Source organism: Gossypium arboreum, chromosome 9 (assembly GCF_025698485.1).
Source record: "Gossypium arboreum isolate Shixiya-1 chromosome 9, ASM2569848v2, whole genome shotgun sequence".
NCBI classification, from domain to species: domain Eukaryota; kingdom Viridiplantae; phylum Streptophyta; class Magnoliopsida; order Malvales; family Malvaceae; genus Gossypium; species Gossypium arboreum.
The window spans coordinates 45,665,367-45,685,567 of NC_069078.1; the positions used below are offsets into that span (position 1 = coordinate 45,665,367).

The window sequence follows — 20,201 nt, forward strand, 5'->3', positions numbered from 1 at the left end:
AAATGATAATATAATTTTCCAAATGAGACGAGCATTTTAAGGATGTAATTGAGTCGTGGTGGAATAAAATAAAAATACAAATTTGGTAAGACTTAATGCATGAAAACCATTATCCATGTGAAAGGGAAAAATTCCACACCACCCGATGAAGATTTTTAACAGTATCATTCCAAAATATAACAATAATAGAAATGCAAAATATTAATAAATATAAAATGTTTAATATCAAAACATTTTCCTAAAGTAATAAAACAAATATTGAAACCAATATCAATGGAATTGAAATCTTAACTTTTAGATCCCTAATCTTAAACAAAGGGTTTATGTATAAAAATGGAAATTCTTAAGCCCTAAATCCCTTAGCCAATCTCATAAATCTTAAACCCAAATGACTACATTTCTATTTTTATTCATTGTTTCATTCCAGATTTCCTTTATAATTTCCATCCTTGATCTTAATATAAAATTTTGAACAACCATTTTCCTTCAATAATCAAACTCGGGAAGATGCCATGATATAATTATTGTAATTAGTATTTGTTTTATTAAATCATTAAGATTTCAGCATCAAAAACAAAATGAATCATGACAATATATATATCTTAGATTTGTTTCTTTAAATACAAACCTATGTCATTGTTTTTGGCTTTTTAATTAGTTAGGGATATTATTTGCTAGTTTTAGATATTTCTTTTCTTCACTCTTCAAAACATAAAACTTCAAAGCCCTTGCAAAATTAAAAACAAAATGAGACTGCTCATTTATTTAATCTTCTTAAGTGGTTTTAGATTTGATGTTATTGCCACCATAAAATAATGGCATCTCAACTAAGCAATGAGAGAAAGAGCATTATATATACACATTTAAGATCTATCAACTTTCCAAGCATAAAACAAAATTTTTCATCATGATCTAGAGAGAAACTTGTTATACCAAGAAGAAGCATGGTAAAGCGATAAAAGAAAAAAAAAGTTTATCCTTGAATATATATGTATATTATTTGATATACACATAAGATAAAGTAAAACCTAAAATGTTTACTTGAGCTTGCTAGCTTTAGCTTCCATGTGGTAGGATATGCAGGGATTCTTCATTTCTCCATAATATATACTTTCAGTCGTGCCAGCAAAGAAGCATAATGATACATCTTCTTATTATGTAAAGCCTACCTCTTTCTTCCCTAAAGAACCCTCCATTTCCCTTCCAAGACCATGGACAACTCCTCTTTGACCCTCCTATTTTAGAACTTTTCATCTTCATCTCTTGCTTTTATCAAATTTGTGGGGTTGATTTGCTTTCTTTTAACTACTTGAGAGAAGCTTCTCTTCACTGGAATGAGCAATGATTGATTCTTTTTCTTCTTACTTTTTTTCTTTTCGGTTTGCATGAAAAACTAAGCAGCACAAGGTGTGTTTTTTATAGGGACGAAAAGCAAAAGTTTGGGCTCCACGATTGGCCCCAAACTAAAGGAAATTTAGATAAAATAAACTTTCCCATACTTTTCAATTTTGAAATTAAGTAAATAAAATATAGAGTAATTTAATTCAGTATTAATTTTAAAATAGACAATTAAAGAGAATTAATCACATGTTAATATTTTTCACATTATATCAATTTGGTCATGATTTAACAAATTTATCTTAAAACATTTGTATAAATTTTGAGGCTAAATTTGTTGAATATTTTAGAATTAAGGGCAAAATGAAATTGAAGATTAAATTTATTATTATATCAATTAAAATTATGTACAATTAATAAAAGACATTAATGTTATAATTTATTGTTTTTTTATTTTTACTTTCAAAATTAATAAAATTAAATTATTTTTAATTTTAAAAATTTCTAATTTAGCGTATTTCGAAATTGAGAGTACTGAAGAGGTTGTTTTTTTCCAGGAAATTCAAACCACTATATCTGTTTTAAACAAGGGAAACACCGAGCTCCTAATCAGGCATTGGTACCGAGCACTGTACTTTGCACCCCCACCACCACAATGCCATGCCGAGCAATTCAATCGTGGCTTGTGGAATGTATTGAGAAACCAGCTTGACATGTGTAAGCGAGCTTGGGGGGCCATTTTCTTGGTCCAATTTCTTATCCGCTACAACATGTTTTTTTTTTTTCTCAGCCTAAAGGAAGAGAGCAATTTGTGTCCTCAAGATGTCATTATCAATTGGACTATTTAGGCACGAGTGGACTATACTTTTAGAAAGTGGACGACCACAAAACAAAATGCTCCCATAGAGTTTCTATAATTTCTAGCCTTACATTGTGTCTAAATCCCTCAACCACCATAAGTACTTGTTTCACCTGAACCAAAGCCTCTTCAAGTTCTTTCATACAGATATAATTGACGCTTCATTCTTAATTTTTAGGGTTAATATATCATTTGGTACTTATATTTGGTTTTAATGTTTAGTTTGGTATTTAAATCTTTTTCTCAATTTGATACTTAAGTTTAACTTCAATATTCAATTTGATATTCAAACTAAACATCATATGGCTCAATAAATATTTAACATATGTGTGCACTAGTAAAAAGTAGAGGTACTTAATTGGCAAAAAAAACTCAAATATTAATATAAAAGAAACTTATGTACTAAATTGAATATTGAAACAAGTTCAAATATCAAATTGAAAAAAAAGTTAAATATTAAATTCGAATATTAAAACCAAATAGAGATATCAAATAGTTAATAATTTTTTTTTTTTTACCAAATAAATAGTTAATAATTAATCAATTGTTTTGGGGATAATATTTGTGGTAGTGAAAGAGGTCCCATTGGTGAACTTTTGATGAATTCAATGCACAAATGTAAGTGGAAAAGACATGGGTGTCTGGTAGGAAGAGAGAGGGTCCGACGGCACACGTGAAATTCACACGACACACACGGTTGTTGTCGGTGACATGAACGACAACCTAAGCTTAAGACATGGTTTTCAACCACATTCTCTCTTTTCTTTAACCATCACCTCTATTTTTGTTGGTTTTGGGGGCTTCTTTTTCCCCTCTTTTACCTTTTCTTTTCCTACAATGGAGTTTTTCTCTTCTATTATGCTTGCAAAAAAAGCATAAATAATAATAATTATTTTTGTTTTGAATAGAATTTTCAAAGATGGCACTATTGGTTTAAAAATTTATTAGTATTTGTATAAAAATATCGAACTTGATAATTGGGTTAAAACAAAATTTATTTAAAATATGAGTACAACTCAAGCTCAATCATTTAAGGCATGAGCTCAGTCAAATTTGTCCAACTTTTAAGTTTATAATATATATTTATTTATTTTTAAGGTAAATTCATTAATTTACTCAATAAATGAAATTTACAATTCAGAAAAAAAAATAGCAAACACTCACCGTAGACGGTGAAGGATAAGCTTCATCAACACAACAAAGACTTTAGCCTCAACATCAATAGAACATTATGACATGTTAACAATTGGCTTTGTCACAACTCAAGCACAACGTGTCTGGAGTAATTGCAACAACTTAATACGGTAAGGAAGTCAACCTCGGATGGTCCAAAGCGGCAAACAAAAATCGAAAAAAGAATCGAGCATTCACCAAACTAGAGAGGACGACAATAAAATTATCCCTAAAATCACTTGTAAAACTAAGATTACATGCATAAGCAAGACTAAAAATCATGCTACAAGAGCAGACAAAAACTTATAAAAGTGAAGACTTATTAAACAATGGAAAAACAAACTAAAAAATATAAAACTTAAGACAACATGGGTCCAAATCGACAAATGAAATAATTTATTATTCTAAAATACTCTTAAAATAGAAACAGATTAAGAAGTTGACAAAGAGCCACCCACTTTTCAAGAAAAAACTACTGGTTACTAGTGGAGTTTTAGCGAACGACAAGCAGCATTATCTGTTCATTATAACTTGTGGAGACAACAAAGATACCCACAAAATAGATCTGTAAACTGAAAAGAGAGAAGACATGTGAAGTGAACGAGAAGAAGAAAGAAATAAAAGGTTGATGGGAGAGGAAAAAGGCGGGCAATAACCAATCCGGAGGCTGGCACCACGTCGCTGAACAAAACAAAAAATAAAAAACAAATGGCTTGGAGAGTGTAGCGACGTAAAAAAAATTTTTAGTTTCGCTTGGTCGCTAATTGTGGCGATTTATTAAACACTTGAAAACCAACTTTCGATTTTATTAACAAAGGGAGTCGCCACCGATCCTTTTTTATAGGTGTGATCGGACACCTAATAAAATTATTTTAAAACAAAAATAAGGCCAAATTTAGGTCTACGTGAAAGTCCAGAGAAAATTGGGGTTCAGAGTCGATTCTGCTGAGGAAGGTATTAGCACCTCGCGACGCCCAAAATTGGTATCTCATAAACATGTGTTGACTTGATTTTCAAAAATACGAGTTCAATATAATATTTAATCGTGATCCGATTGAAAATGAGAATTTTAGTTTTCGATTTTTTAGAAAGGGTGTCCGTTTTTTTAACACAAGTTTAATTTAATTTCACCCAACATAGCGATGAAATCGATGGCTTAATATTAAATCGGTACATTGCCTTATTTTTGAAATTAATTAAAACATGAGAAAAATATTCCTAAAGTGAGAAATTAAAAATAGATAAAGGACCTTAAAAAAATGATATCATTAATGAAAAAATATTAACATGGAATACTAGAATATTAGAATAACAATAATAATGATATTTACAAAATAAAAACAAATCATGTACTAATAATAAAATAGGAAAAATGATATATTTGGTAATAATAATATAAAATAATAATATGTACATAAAAATACATATATATATATGCATATAATAAAAGTATAATAATAATAATAATAATAATAATAATAATAATAATAATAATATCTACAATAAAAGAAAATATTAGGAAACGTACATAAAAATATATACATAAAAATTTACAACAATAATATAAAATAATGATATGTACAAATATATATATATATATATACATATGTACATAAAATATACACTAATATAATAATAGTTATAATAATACTAGCAATAGTAATAATTTATAATAATAATATATACACAATATGGTATTTAAAAATATATATATGTATATATAATAGTATTTAAGAATATATACATAAGAAATATATAACTAATGGCATTAAAAATATATACATAATATATATAAAATACCTAAAAAAGAAGGGGAAAGAAGAGAGAAGGAGGGGGAAGGAAATCCGCCAAAGGGGGTCGTTCACTTGGTCGATCGTCGACCGCCATTGTCGTTGCAAACCACCGCCATACAGTGGCGGAAAAAGGTAAAATCAATATATGTATATATAAAGAAAGAAAAATAATAACACAAAAAGAAAGAAAAAAGATTCAAAGAAGAGGAAAAAGAAAAAATGCAACCTTTTTTGATGTTTTTTTGTGTTCAAAATTTGAAGGATTTTGTGTTTTTCCTTTTTCAATCTTTGTAAAATCCCCCCTCTTACATGATTTTTGAATGGCTTTTTATAGCCATCTTTTACATGATTTTCTATTATTTCTTTTTCTATTTTGTAGGTGGTGGTGGTAGACAATGAATATCAAAATGGGAGGAAAAATGGGGCAAGTGGGAAAGTGGCTAGGTGGCTAGGGTTTCTTGGTTTTTTGGGGTTTAGGTTTTTTTTTTTTTTTTGGGGTTAGGTTTTTTCTTTTTTTTATTTTTGGTTAGGTTTTTTTTGGGAGGGCTTAATGGGCTTTTGAATTGGGTTTAATATTTGGGTTTTGTAATGGGTTTGGGTAGATGTAAATGGGTCATGGGTTAAGGGTTTTAGTGGGTTTAGAGGTTTGGTTGGGTTTTGATATAATCGGGCCGGGCAATTTGGGCTTCTACAATTGCCCTCTTTGCTCATTGTCGTACAACGATAATAGAGCAAAGACTTTCAAGAAGACCAAACTTGCCGGTCTTGCTAGGTCTTGACTTGCTTTGGAACTCTTCTTGTTTAGTTAGTCCTTTTCAGTCCACCGCATCTTGTAGCTTTGGTTCAATCCATCGCAAATTCGGAGATATGCCTTGTAGCTTCAATCTGTTCCAATGTAACTTCAAGGATATGAGATTTGTGGCTTCGATCCGCTTCATTTGTAACTCGGAAAGATAAGATCTACAACTTCAATATGCTCTTCTATCGCCCGGTGAGATAAGGTTTTGGTCTTCTCTTCTGCGACTCGAAAGGCAAGATCGATACCTCGATCAACTCCATTGCAACTTTAAGGAGATAGAATCGGCGTCTTCAATCAGCTTCAATCTTTATTCTCTACTCGGCATGTGATCCTGAGCTCAACTCATTTTTCGCAATATGAATTGACTCTCGATATGTGATTGGAGGTTCAACTCACCTCTCGCAATATGAGTTGATTTTTGAAAAAGAAATTAAAAGACTCAACTCAACTCTCGCAGAAATTAAAAGCTCAACTCACCTCTCGCAATATGAGTTGAATTTTTTGAAAAAAACAGAATTGAAAATAGCTCAAGACGTGAGCCAAGGCTCAACTCACTTCGCAATATAAGTTGATTTTGAAAGCAGAATTTAAAAAATAGATTTTGAAAATACCTCGACATGTGACTCGAGGCTCAACTCACATCTCGCAATGTGAGTTGATTTTTTGAAAAATATAAATTGAAAAAATACCTCGGTGTGTGATCTCAAGCTCAACTCACCTCTCGTAATATGAGTTGATTTTTTGAAAGACAGAATTGAAAATAGCTCAGTAGCGTGAGCCAAGGCTCAACTCACCTCTCGCAATATAGATTGATTTTTGAAAGTAAATTGAAAATACCTCAACGTGTCTTGAAGCTCAACTCATTTCTCATAATATGAGTTGAATTTTGAAAATAGAAATTGAAAATGGAAATTGAAAATACCTCGGCGTGTGATCGAGGCTCAACTCACCTCTCGCAATATGAGTTGAATTTTGAAAATATAAATTGAAGTAAAAAAATACCTCGGTGTGTGATCTCAAGCTCAACTCACCTCTCTTAATATGAGTTGATTTTTTGAAAGACGAAATTGAAAAACAGAAATTGAAAATACCTCGGCGTGTGATCTGAGGCTCAACTCACCTCTCGCAATATGAGTTGATTTTTTTGAAAGATAGAAATTGAAAATAGCTCAGCGCGTGAGCCAAGGCTCAACTCACCTCTCGCAATATGAGTCAATTTTTTTTTGAAAGACAGAAATTGAAAAACGGAAATTGAAAATACCTCGGCGTGTGACCTGAGGCTCAACTCGCCGCTCGCAATACGAGTTGACTTTTTTGACAACAGAAATTGAAATTACCTCAGCGTGTCCTGAGGCTCAACTCACCTCTCGCAATATGAGTTGATTTTTTTTGAAAGGCAGAAATTGAAAAACGGAAATTGAAAATACCTCGGCGTGTCTTGAGGCTCAACTCATTTCTCACAATATGAGTTGATTTTTTTTTTGAAAAACAGAAATTGAAAATACCTCAACATGTCTTGAGGCTCAACTAATTTCTCGCAATATGAGTTGAATTTTGAAAATAGAAATTGAAATTACCTCAGCGTGTCTTGAGGCTCAACTCATTTTGAACAGAAATTGAAATTACCTCAACGTGTCTTGAGGCTCAACTCATTTCTCGCAATATGAGTTGAATTTTGAAAATAGAAATTGAAATTACCTCAACGTGTCTTGAGGCTCAACTCATTTCTCACAATATGAGTTGAATTTTTTTTTGAAAGACAGAAATTGAAAATACCTCAGCATGTCTTGAGGCTCAACTCATTTCTCACAATATGAGTTGATTTTTTTGAAAAACAGAAATTGAAAATACCTCAGCATGTCTTGAGGCTCAACTAATTTCTCGCTAATATGAGTTGAATTTTGAAAGCAGAAATTGAAATTACCTCGGCGTGTCTTGAGGCTCAACTCATTTTGAGCAGAAATTGAAATTACCTCAACGTGTCTTGAGGCTCAACTCATTTCTCTAATATGAGTTGAATTTTGAAAAGAAATTGAAATTACCTCAACGTGTCTTGAGGCTCAACTCATTTCTCATAATATGAGTTGAATTTTGAAAAGAAATTGAAATTACCTCAACGTGTATTGAGGCTCAACTCATTTCTTGCAATATGAGTTGAATTTTTTTTGAAAGACGGAAATTGAAAATACCTCAAAGCATGTGAACCGAGGCTCAACTCACCTCTCGTAATATGAGCTGATTTTGAAAAGTAGAAATTAAAAGGTTCAACCTACCTCTCGCAATATGAGTTGATTCTTGAACAACATAAATTGAAAATGAAATTGAAAATACCTCAACGTGACACAAGCTCAACTCACCTCTCTAATATGAGCTGATTTTGAAAAAGTAGAAATTAAAAGGTTCAACCCACTTCTATAATATGAGTTGATTCTTGAACAACGTAAATTGAAATGAAATTGAAAATACCTCGGCGTGACTCGAGGCTCAACTCACCTCTCGCAATATAAGCTGATTTTGAAAAAGTAGAAATTAAAAGGTTCAACCCACTTCTCGCAATATGAGTTGATTCTTGAACAACGTAAACCGAAAGCAAATTGAAAATACCGAAGCGTGACACGAGGCTTAACTCACTCTCGCAATATGAGCTGATTTTGAAAAAGTAGAAATTAAAAGGTTCAACCCACCTCTCTTAATATGAGTTGATTCTTGAACAACGTAAATTGAAACAGAAATTGAAAATACCTCAACAGTGACTTGAGGCTCAACTCACCTCTCGCAATATGAGTGATTTTGAAAAAGTAGAAATTAAAAGGTTCAACCCACCTCTCTCAATATGAGTTGATTCTTGAACAACTTAAATTGAAAGCAGAATTGAAAATACCTCGGCGTGACTGAGGCTCAACTCACCTCTCGCAATATGAGTTGAAATTAAAACACAAAATTGAAAATACCTCAGCGTGCCCCGAGGCTCAACTCACCTCTAACAATATGAGTTGATTTTGAAAACAAAAATTAAAAGGCTTAACTCACCTCATTTAAAACATAAACTAAAAATACCTCGGCGTGCCCAGAGGCTCAACTCACTTCTCATAATATGAGTTGATTTTGAAAAAAATTAAAAATACCTCAACGTGTCTTGAGGCTCAACTCATCTATCGCAATATAAGTTGATTTCCTTGAAAAGCATGAATTAAAAACATCAAAATACCAAAACACGTCCTTTGGTAGAACTTGGGTGTCTTTTCCTTTGATTCGGTCGACTCTCATTCAAGATTTCTTGCTCATTGGGTACTGTATATGCCATGTATGATGTTATCATGATATGCACATGTTTGTCTTAAATGCTTTTATGCCTACATGATTATGCAGTGCTCCTTAAGCATGTTTGTCGGATGTCCATTTAGCCACGATTGTTGAGGATCTATGTTCATTGCTTTGATTCTCGACTTTCTCTTCAGGCCTTATACCTGTCTTCAAGCTTCACGAGTAATCGACGTTTCTCAGATATCACTCTTACGCCTCGATTGAACTTTGTTCTTACTTTGAGACTCTTGTGCTTATCAAATTTTCATCCAGGTAATGCTTAACATTTTTTTTTGTTTAGAGTATGTCATTTCACCATCTATCATGTAAATAAACACATAATGAGATGCATGAAAAAGGTCGATAGGGACAAAATGATATTTCATATTCATCTATTTCAAATGTGGCAAACAAAGCAAGTTAACCAATGAGAGTAAAAAATGTCAAAAGAAAGAAAGGATCGTATTCAAGCGGATACAAATGCTCTAGATATTCAACACATGAACTCTTCCTCGTTCCTCAATCAAAATCTTTTCGAGCGGCTTCTTGTGTAGAAGATTTGAGCTTTCGAAATGCTTCAAATCTTGTAGTCTCTTTGTTTGACCCATTGTTAAGCGCCACGCTCTTTAAGCTAGGTTTACCTCATTAGGGCGCCCTCTTGGGTTTTCATCCTAATCTTTTGTGCTAATCAAGACGCCCTTTGCGGGTTTCGCCTTGATCCCTTTTTTTTTTTTGATGCCCTTTTGGGTTTTCATCTCAAGCATAATATTTCTTCACGACATCTCGAGTTCTTTGAATTGATAGCTCCTTGCCATCCATCTCGGTAAGGATCAAAGGTCCTCTGAAAATGCCTTCTTTCTGACGTATGGTCCTTCCCAATTTGGTGCCCATTTTCCTCGCAGTCCTTTTGTATTGGGAGAATCTTCCTCGATCGAGTTCTCCTTCGTGGAATTCTCTTGGCCATACTTTCTTGTCATGGGCCGCGATCATTCTCTTCTGGTACATCTGCTCGTGACAAATTACTCTTAGACGTTTTTCTTCGATGAGGTTCAACTAATCATATCGAGCTCGAACCCATTCTGCTTCTTCTAACTTTAATTCCATTAAGACTCGCAGGGAGGGGATCTCAACCTCAATAGGTAGCACAGCTTCCATTCCGTAAGCCAGAGAGAAAGGAGTTGCTCCCGTAGATGTTCGCACAGATGTGCGATATGCAAACAAAGCAAATGGAAGCTTCTCGTGCCAATCTTTATATGTCTCAGTTATTTTCCCAATGATCCTCTTAATATTTTTATTGGTCGCTTCATGACCCGTTCATCTTTAGGCGATAGGGCGAGGAGTTATGATGCTTTATTTGGAGCGCTCACACACTTCTTTCATCATCTTATTGTTGATTCGTGGCACTATCTGAAATGATTCTTTCAGGCAAACCATACCGGCAAATGATTTCCTTTTTCAAAAACCTGCAAACTGCAGTCCTCGTCACATTGGCAAACGAAGCGGCATCTATTCATTTTGTGAAGTAATCAATGACCACAAAAATGAATCATGTCCATTTGATGCTTTTGGAGAAATTGGCCTTATGACATCCATGCCCCACATAGAAAAAGGCCACGGAGAAGTCATGACATGAAGGGGTGAAGGGGCTACATGAATTTTATCGCCATAGATTTGACATTTGTGGCATTTTCTGGAAAAATTGATTCAGTCATTTTCCATTGTCAGCCAATAATAACCGAGTCTCATGATCTTTCTGGCCATATTGAAACCATTGACATGCGTTTTGCAAATTCCCTCATGGACCTCTTCAAGTATTTTTCTGGCTTCAACATCATCCACACATCTCAAAAGCATCGATCCTTTCCTCTTTTATCTGAGATATCCCCATTAAGAACAAATCCCGCTGCCATTCTTCTAATTGTTCTTTTATCATTCTCATTCGCTTGTTCGGGATACCTTTGATTCTTGATATATTCTAAGATATCATGGAACCAAGGCCGTCCGTCTACTTCTTTCTCAATGCTACAACAATGTGCAGGGACCTCGTATATGCTCATTTTGAGGGGCATTATTTCTGCTTCTCTACTTACTTTGAACATTGAAGCCAAAGTGGCCAGGGCATCAGCCAGTTGGTTCTCTTCTCGTGGGAAGTAATGAAAAGCTATTTCTTTGAATTCCTTGATCAATCCACCACTAAATCATTGTACTTAATCAATTTTGAGTCCTCACTTCCCACTCTCCACGGTTTGGTAAATCACTAGGTGAGTCCCGTACACCTCCAAGATCTTGATGTTTCGTTCGATAGTCGCACGAAGCCCCATGATCTGAGCCTCATATTCTGCGATATTATTGGTACGAAGAAGTTCGGTCTTGCGGTGAGCGGATAATGATTCCGTCTGGTGATACCAGATTGCTCCAATTCCATGCCCTAAAGCATTTGGCGCACCATCAAAGCACATCTTCTATGACTTCTCTTTGATGACTCGATTCTATTTCGTGATGCATATTAAGTCTTCGTCGGGAAATCGAATCTTAAAGGCTCATATTCCTCTGTCGTTCGAGTTGCTAAGAAGTCACTATTGCTCTCCTTTTATCGACTTTTGACTTACATAGGCAATGTCATATTCGAAAGGAGGATCGCCATCGTGCCATTCTTCCCGATAGTGCCGGCGATTCCATCACGTATTTTATTGGGTCCACTTTGAAATTAGCCATGTCGTGTGATACAACATATATTGTGCGAGTCTCCGAGCTACCCAAACCGAGCGCAACAATATTTCTCAATGGACGAATATTTTGCCTCATATTCGATGAACTTTTCTTTGAGGTAGTAGATCGCTTTTTTTTTTTCCGACTCGTCGTGTTGCCCCGAGATGCAACCCATTAAACTTTCGAACACGTCAAATACAATATCAAAGGTCTTCGGGGTTGGCGGTACTAACACCGGAGGACTAGACAAATATTGTTTTATCTTATCAAAGGCCACCGGCATTCTTCGTTCCATTCTCCGGGTTATGTTTTGAAGAAGCGAAAGATTGGGTCGCATTGGTTGGTAAGTTGAGCGATAAATCGGGCAATGTAGTTTAATCTCCTAAAATCCTCTAACTTCCTTTTGCGTGCTTGGAGGTGGTAATTCTTGGATGGCTTTTATTTTATCTGGATCAACCTCAATACCTCTTTTCTTGACAATGAAGCCTAGCAACTTTCCCGAGGTAGCCCGAATGTACATTTGGTGGATTAAGCTTTAGCTGAAACTTTCTCGACCTCTCGAACAACTTCTTGAGGTTCACCACATGCTCTTCTTCCCTCGGGATTTAGCAATCATGTAAATCGACGTAGACCTCTATTTCTTTGTGCATCATGTCATGGAATAACGTTACCATAGCCCTCGATATGTTGCCCTGACATTCTTTAACCCGAATGGCATCACCTTGTAGCAAAACGTTCCCCATATTGTTATGAAGGTAGTTTTCTCCATATCCTCGGGGCCATCTTGATCGATTATACCCGAGAATCCGTCCATGAAAGAAAACAATGAATGTTTTCTTTGTGTTGTCCACCAACGTGTCAATATGTGGCAAGGAAAATTATCTTTTGGGCTTGCTCGATTCGGTCATGATAATCCACGCACATTCGTACTTTTCCATCTTTCTTTGGTACGGGACTATGTTAGCCACCCATTCGGATATTTGGAGGATTGTAGGAAGCCGGCGTCAAAGCGCTTTTGACTTCCTCTTTTATCTTCAACAACATTTGGTCTCATCCGTCTTAATTTTTCTTTGGATGGGCTTGCATTACGGCTTTAATGGGAGCTTATGGACCACTAAATCTTCATCTAGCCACGGCATGTCTGGTATGACCATGCGAAAACATCTTTGTATTCATGAGTAAAGTGATCAAACTATGCAGTACTCTCTGAAATAGAAGTCCCAATCTTCACTTCTTGTTTCCTCTCTTGATGCCCAAATTTATTGTTTCCACTGATTCTTCATGAGGCGAATCTGTTTATCCTCTTGCTCCACCATTCTTAACAATTCAGAGAGCGAGACATAATCTTGACATTTTCTTGACTTCAAATTCTCCTAAACAAACGACCTTCTCAAAATCGATTTCAAGATTCGTAACGGGCTTATTCATGTCGTCAATATCTGAGCACCTGAAAGTTGAAATGGAAAAGGAAGCTATAGGGGGACATCCAAGTATTGGAAACAACAAACAAAATGTTATGTCATGGTAATAAGGCAAATGTAAAGATAGGCTATGAAATGAGAGAATGATCATGAAATTAGTGATAACGCGAAAAATCGTGACAAAATGCATCTTCATCGATATTCATTTAAATGATAAAGAGCGAATGAAAGCTCTTACAAAAGAATTCTATTATATCTAAGGACACAATAGAAGGTTAATGTTTAGCATTACTCTGAAGACTTATAAACTACAAGAAGCTCCTCAGTAGTCCAATTGTTCAACATAAAACCAGGAGGGCAAAGGTGTATCCTCGAGACATCTTTACTTGCACCAACTTCTTTGTCGATGACACTTATATCGACATTCGAAAACCCCTTTCAATTAACTTGACATGTTTCGTGGATCATCTTGTCCAGGTACAACATTCCCGCAGATGTAAATATTTTTGACAAATGAGGGTACTCTATCGGTTCCCATTCGGTTCTCGACCTAAAGTTCTTGCAATTCTTCTCTCTTGATCCTTCTTCCTTGTCTTCTTCTTTGGCGCATGTCGTTGGAACCCCAAACCGTATCGGGCCTTGTGGTGCATCGGCCTTAAAGCCCTAACTATTCCTTGTAGATGTCTCCTAAACCTCTTCTCGCACGAGCTCCTCTTCCCTGATCAACTTGACACCCATTTCGGTATTTTTTACGGTTTGGCATCGAATTTTGTTCCTTCAATGATGAAAGTGGCATTGACGAATTCGAGGATCGAAAGGAACATTCCACTGCGTCCTTACTTACTTCCGGTATGGCGATCAGCGAGAGATAGATGCGACAATGTCTTCTTCACCCTCGATCGTGACCAAACAGCCATCCATGATAAATTTCAACTTTTGATGGAGGGATGATGGAACCGCCCAGCAGAATGGATCCAAGGTCTTCCCAAAAGGCGCTTATAAGAGGTGTAATGTCCATGACTTGGAATTCGACCTCATAGATGTAAGGCCCACTTCAAAGGGATTTCGATCTTTCCCATGACTTGGCGCCTTGTCCCGTCGAATGCCCTTACCATGGAATGACAGGGCCTTAAGTAGGACAAATCCATCGGTATTCTGGAAAGCGTGGCCAATGGCATGACGTTTAATGCTGACCCATTATCGATGAGTACGTTCGGTATTATATAGCCCTTGCAGCGAGTCGTGATATGCAGCGCTTTCACCGAGCCTCTACCATTTGGCGGTATCTCATCATCACTAAAAGAGATGAAATTGTCCGCATTCGATTGTTTACCCATCTACCAAGCTTTTCGACAGATATGTTGTTGGCCACATAAGCTTGATTTAACACCTTCAATAAAGCATTCGATGTGGCTCGAATTTAACGAGAGAGATAGGCGAGATTCGTCTTTGTTGCTTGCTCAATTGTTCCACCACACTATACTCATTGTGCTTAATAAATTTCAAGAATTCTTGAGCTTCTTCCTCATTCACAGGCTTTTTAGTTTCTTGTACGGTGGAATTTCTTGCTCGACCTCGACTTCGTACATCACTTGCTTTCCCTTTTGTTTCAAGTCACTACTTTTCTTTATCGGTTCAACTTCTTTAGAATAGCAATCCCATCGGGTAAAATGACCTACTTCCCCAATGTCTTGGTTGTGACTTCAAGCTTTTCACCTTCGTGTAATTTATTGACATCGTACTTCCACAGTCTTGTTTTATTGTCCTTATAGGGAAAGGAGATGGTACTTCAATTATCATTTTGGTTTCACCGGCTCCTTCTTCGCGTCATAATAGATTATTAACGGTCGATTCGGCGCTATATGGGAAACCGATGATTGATTGTCGAGGCACATATTTCTCCTTTGTCGGCCTCTTTGGCTTTACAAAAATCCCAATCTCCTTATTGTCCATCATACTTTGCGATAAACTTGAATTCCTTACAGGATGAATGTTATGCTCCCCAATACCATGGAGCTTGCAAAAGCGTGACCTTTGCATCTTCTCCTTTGGATACTCCGTTAAACGACAGAGCAACCCTTTCTCACTTAGTATCTCCAGATTCTCTGCAGAGGTGTTCGTACTTGAAACCCATCTTCTATTTTGTTGTTTATCCTCCTCTCTCTGCGCTCACATTCCCTTGGTGTGGTTTGGGAATGGATTCGGTCTTCTTGCCGGTACCATCGAATCGCAAAATGCCCGCATCGATGAGCCCTTGAACTCTCCTTTTGAAAGCAAGACAATTCTCGATAGAATGCCCTGGTTCCCGCATGGTAGGCGCAACTAGCATTTGGATCATACCATTTGGTATGGAGGTTTAAGGAGGCCATGTAATGGGAGATATCAATTGTTTCTCCGAAGTTTTGGGTACAGTTCCCCATATGACACAGGAATAGGGGTGAATTGTCATCTCTCGAGATTAGGCCTTGTTGGTCTTGGTTCGATTCGGGTTGGCTTTGAGTGGGCAAAGTGTTTTGTGGAAATGTGGTGACGGGCCTTTGGTTATTCATGGCGTATCTGAGGTAGGACGGATGTGATGCTTGGTAGTAAGGTGTTTGATGAGGGTAATGGAAATTGGGGTGGATAATTTCGAGGTCGGGGTTGGTTAGAATACTGAATTGGGAATGTAATGACTCCAGTTCCCACCATGTGGGCTTCGCTCTTTCTTCCTTCTGGTCTTGCTTTTCTTGAGCCTTGATCCTTCCATTCTGCGCTCTTGACGGCATTCTCTATGAGTTCACCAGATATTACGATATCCGAAAAATCCTTCGTAGCACTTCCCACCAACTTGTCATAGAACGGTGCTTTCGAGTATTGATGAAAAGGATTGTTATCTCGGTCTTAGTCGATGGAGGCTCCACTTGGGCGAGATATCTCTCCATCTTTCTTATATTGTCTAAAGGATTCTGCTGGTTTCTTCTCCATCATTTGCAAGGTCATACGATTCGCACCATCTCCGATACATGCTTGTATTGATCGCAAAATCTTGACGCCAAGTCTTTCCAGGATCGAATCTTTTCTCTACTAAGTTGATTATACCACCGGAGAGCTGACCCTGTTAGACTATCTTGAAAGCAATGTATGAGTAGTTTATCCTCGTTCACATAACCAGTCATTTTTCGACAAAACATGACCAAATGCGCCTTTGGACATCTTGTCCCATCATACTTCTCAAAATCGTACTTTAAACTTTGGGGCAAAATCGGATCGGGTACCAAATCGAGCTCTTTGGCACCTAGTGCGGAGAAGACTTCAGTGCCTTCTATCGCTTTGAGTCTTTCCTCTAGACTCCTATATTTTGCGTCATGGTTATCCGATTTTAACTTGGCTACCTCTGCTGGGTCATCCAGATCTGGAACTAGTGGATCGGCAGGACTAGCCCCAGGTTTGACGCGAATATTCCTTCCCCAAATTAGCGGGTGGAGCAGGTGGCATAGGTCGATGTTCCAAGCCAGTGGGTTCCCCTTGAGTGCACCCTCTTTGTGTTGTATATGCGAATGGTGGAGTGAATCCTGGGGGATAGAGTGGATCCTGATCGTGGTGAATTCTTGATCGAGATTCTTCAATGTCAGGGCTCCGCATGGGTCCTTTCCCTTTAACTAGAGCTGACATCATCTCCATCATTTTGGCCATTTGATCTCTTTGCTCGAGTGATTCTTCTCGAGATCTCATCATTAGGTCTCTCGTCTCTTGTTGTGATTTGGCCGTTGCTCTTGTAATTCTTTTGAGTCCTTTCCATCCTTTCAATTCTCTCATTGAATTCAGCTTCCATCACTCTAGCTTGTCGGCGCGTTTTATACTGATGACGTGGTTCCAGTCTTGTGGTATTACAACTGCGAATCATATATTTTGTCTTCAGCGACCGAGTATGGGATATGCAATGTATGGATGAATGCATGAATGAATGTACGAATGTCAAAATGTTAACATGTCAATTATGCAAGGAATGCAAAAATTGGTGTTAATTTCAAGGTAGCCCCATATTTAGGCATTTCATTGATCAACATAGCCTATTACAAAAGTTTCCATTTTCAATGGTTACACAAATTTCCTAGCCACATTGCCTTGTTTCTTCACTTGCTCTAAAACTCGATATGTTCGATCTTTGGCTCGAGAGGAATTGGTAAGCGAGAACTTGGCTTCATCGATAATTGAACAACTTGCATAGCCGCTGCAATTTCATTGATCAAGAAGCGAGTTGCATTTCCTTTTCCTTGAGAGTTCCTTCATCTGCGTGAATGTCCCTATCGTATTGCTCACTCTTTTCTTCTAGAGCCTTGAAGGTTATCTAATTATTGTTGATGAGATTGCAGCATATTTTCTAGATCTCGTGTTTTCCTTTTAATTCTTGATGTTCAGATGACTTTTCGCCAATTCTGCAATGCTATTTCATACTCGGCGTTCTTCCTTCTTAACTCTATCAAAGCGCGCAATTTTTCCTCCTCTTTCTTTGCTTTTCCTTCCAAAACTCCATTCCTCCCTTGATATTGCTAATTTCTTCCTTCCATTCTCTGTCGACTTGCCCAACCCGCTATTCTTTATAGTGTTTCTTAATTTCTTATTTTCCAAATGAAGGTCCCTTAAGTCGTTTCTCACAATCTCGGCTTCTCTTTGTACCTTTTCGATTCGGATCTTTCAACCTGAATTTCAATCTTGAGTTGATAGTTTTCTTCTTGAAGGGCACTAAGGTCTCGAGACATCTTGGCCTTTTCTCGCTCAATTCTTGTCTTGCCATTTCTAGCTCGACGGCATTTCCTTCGAGAAAGGATTCGGATGGGGTGGTTTGTTGTCGAGATTTTGACTATTCACCCGTTGCTTCCTCCATACGTTGTAATCTTGGGTAAGGGTATCAGCATACAAGGCTAATTCCATGAAATGAATTTCCTTCCAAGATTTTGCGGTGTCTCGGACTCTCTTCATATATCCTTCACCCGTGAAAGCGAACTCGAATCGTGCTAATCCTCCATTTATGGGAGGAATTGTCGCAAGAAAATTGCCTTTGGACCAATAGCGGAGCATATCCAACTCCTCCCCATAACCCAAGTAAAGGTACCCAATCTTGGCTTCCACATTTGTATAGCAGCACTGAAGGACGGATCCAGGGTACTCTCCATGTTATATCCTCTGCGCAAAGGTTCTGAAAGACTGATACCCAATGTTGCTCAGTAACTTCCTTCGGCCATTCTTTCTTGAGGAAAGCTTCTAGCGGGGAGAATGTTTTAGAAAACATATGGAATGGAGTGCGCTCTACCTTCCAGAAGTGACTTAAAATCCAAACATTGAGCAACTGCGCGCATCCGATAAATCGTCCCTCCCCTTTTCTTCGACAACTACTCAGGGACCTGAAGGTCTCGGCTAGGATGGTTGGGACAGGGTTGATTCCTTGTTTTAACCTTTCGAAGAAATCAACTACTGCCACTTCGAGATGTCCGAGAATCTTTGGGAAAATAACCAGACCATAAATGGCCAAAGCGAATAGATTTACCCTTTTCAGCGTGTCGGGATGGTTCAGAGTCAAATCTCGTAGGGAGGACCATGGAATGCAAATGGTTTCGTTCTTCTTCTTCATCTGTTTTTCAGCCCATGCATCGGTCATGTCTGTCAGTCTTACTAACTTTTTCTTGAAGGTCATCGGCTTAGGCTCCTTCACATATATTTTGCCGAATTGTACATTGTCGATGCGGAGTAAAGCAGCATACTCTTCTATGGTTGGAGTCATGTCTTCTTGATTGAAGGTGAAACACTGATAAGCTGGGTCCCAGAACCGAACCATGGCTTGAATCAACTGTTCGTCTACACGGATGGTGATCAGGTGAGCTATATCTCCATACCTCTCAGTGAAAACGTCTCTAGTGTCTGAATCCCACTGATTCCAAATTCGAACCAAGTCCTCAAAGTTATTTTGGCGAACATTTACAGTTATATGTTCGGACAAATTGGCGACACACCCTTTCACTAGACTATCCCCCTTTTCTCTCGAGTTTTAGAGACCGATCCGAACCACGGCATTCTTCTCGGTTATTTGTGTAATTGACTCCTCCATCAGAAACCCGTTTTTTGGCAACCAACCTTTAATCAACACCTTCCTAATATGATGCCTATGATGCATGATGAAAATAAAAACAAACAAACTTGGTTAGTAAACACAACAAATATAATTTAAAAAACAAACTAAACTACCCAATCCAATTATTTTGCATAAGCAAGTGTAAATGAAAGGTAAAAGGCATTTTCCCCGTGTACTTATTTTGGTGACTATAAGCGGACAGAGGTTCGGCATGGCTCTAATTGGATAGCTCGTATGGTTCATTATATGCAGTCTCGGTTCTAGACAGGTACTCGAATTGCTCGTACTATCATCTGCTAAGATTAGCACGAAGCCTCGGTCATAACCCATCACAGGCTCACGAGTTCAATTCGAGGGATTACATTTATTTATGCCTATGCGGAGGGACAAGTTAACTCACGAAAGCATAAGTCATATGTAACCGAAAGTATTCACTAGCTTTGTATGGAGGGACGAGTTAACTCACGAAGCGTGAAGCGTTTACTTTCACTTAAACGGACGGGGCCGGGTAAAGAGCTCATGTTATGCGAAAATGTAAGTGCATGGTGTGTGGGGAAAACTCATAAACCTTTACGTTTTACTTAAAGAAACTAAACCAAAATTAAAACCATAAAATTGAAAACGAAAAACAACCAAATAACAAGTTAGAAGAAATATTTACAACACGATACAAATGCATGAATTTTGAAAACGAGATTTT

The 20,201-nt window shown here is 37.2% G+C and overlaps 1 protein-coding gene across 1 annotated transcript; it reads right to left on the reverse strand.

Moving 5' to 3' along the window:
• Positions 1 to 963: 963 nt before the first annotated feature.
• Positions 964 to 1,383, reverse strand: LOC108465241 (small polypeptide DEVIL 4-like). Its single transcript, XM_017765563.2, has one exon. The coding sequence runs from the start codon at positions 1,258 to 1,260 to the stop codon at positions 1,114 to 1,116; it is 147 nt and encodes a 48-aa protein (XP_017621052.1). The 5' UTR covers positions 1,261 to 1,383; the 3' UTR covers positions 964 to 1,113.
• Positions 1,384 to 20,201: the final 18,818 nt, after the last annotated feature.

What these genes read in the sequence shown, in the direction of transcription:
- LOC108465241 (XM_017765563.2), bottom strand. Translation starts at nt 1,260, where the DNA reads ATGAAGATGAAAAGTTCTAAAATAGGAGGGTCAAAGAGGAGTTGTCCA.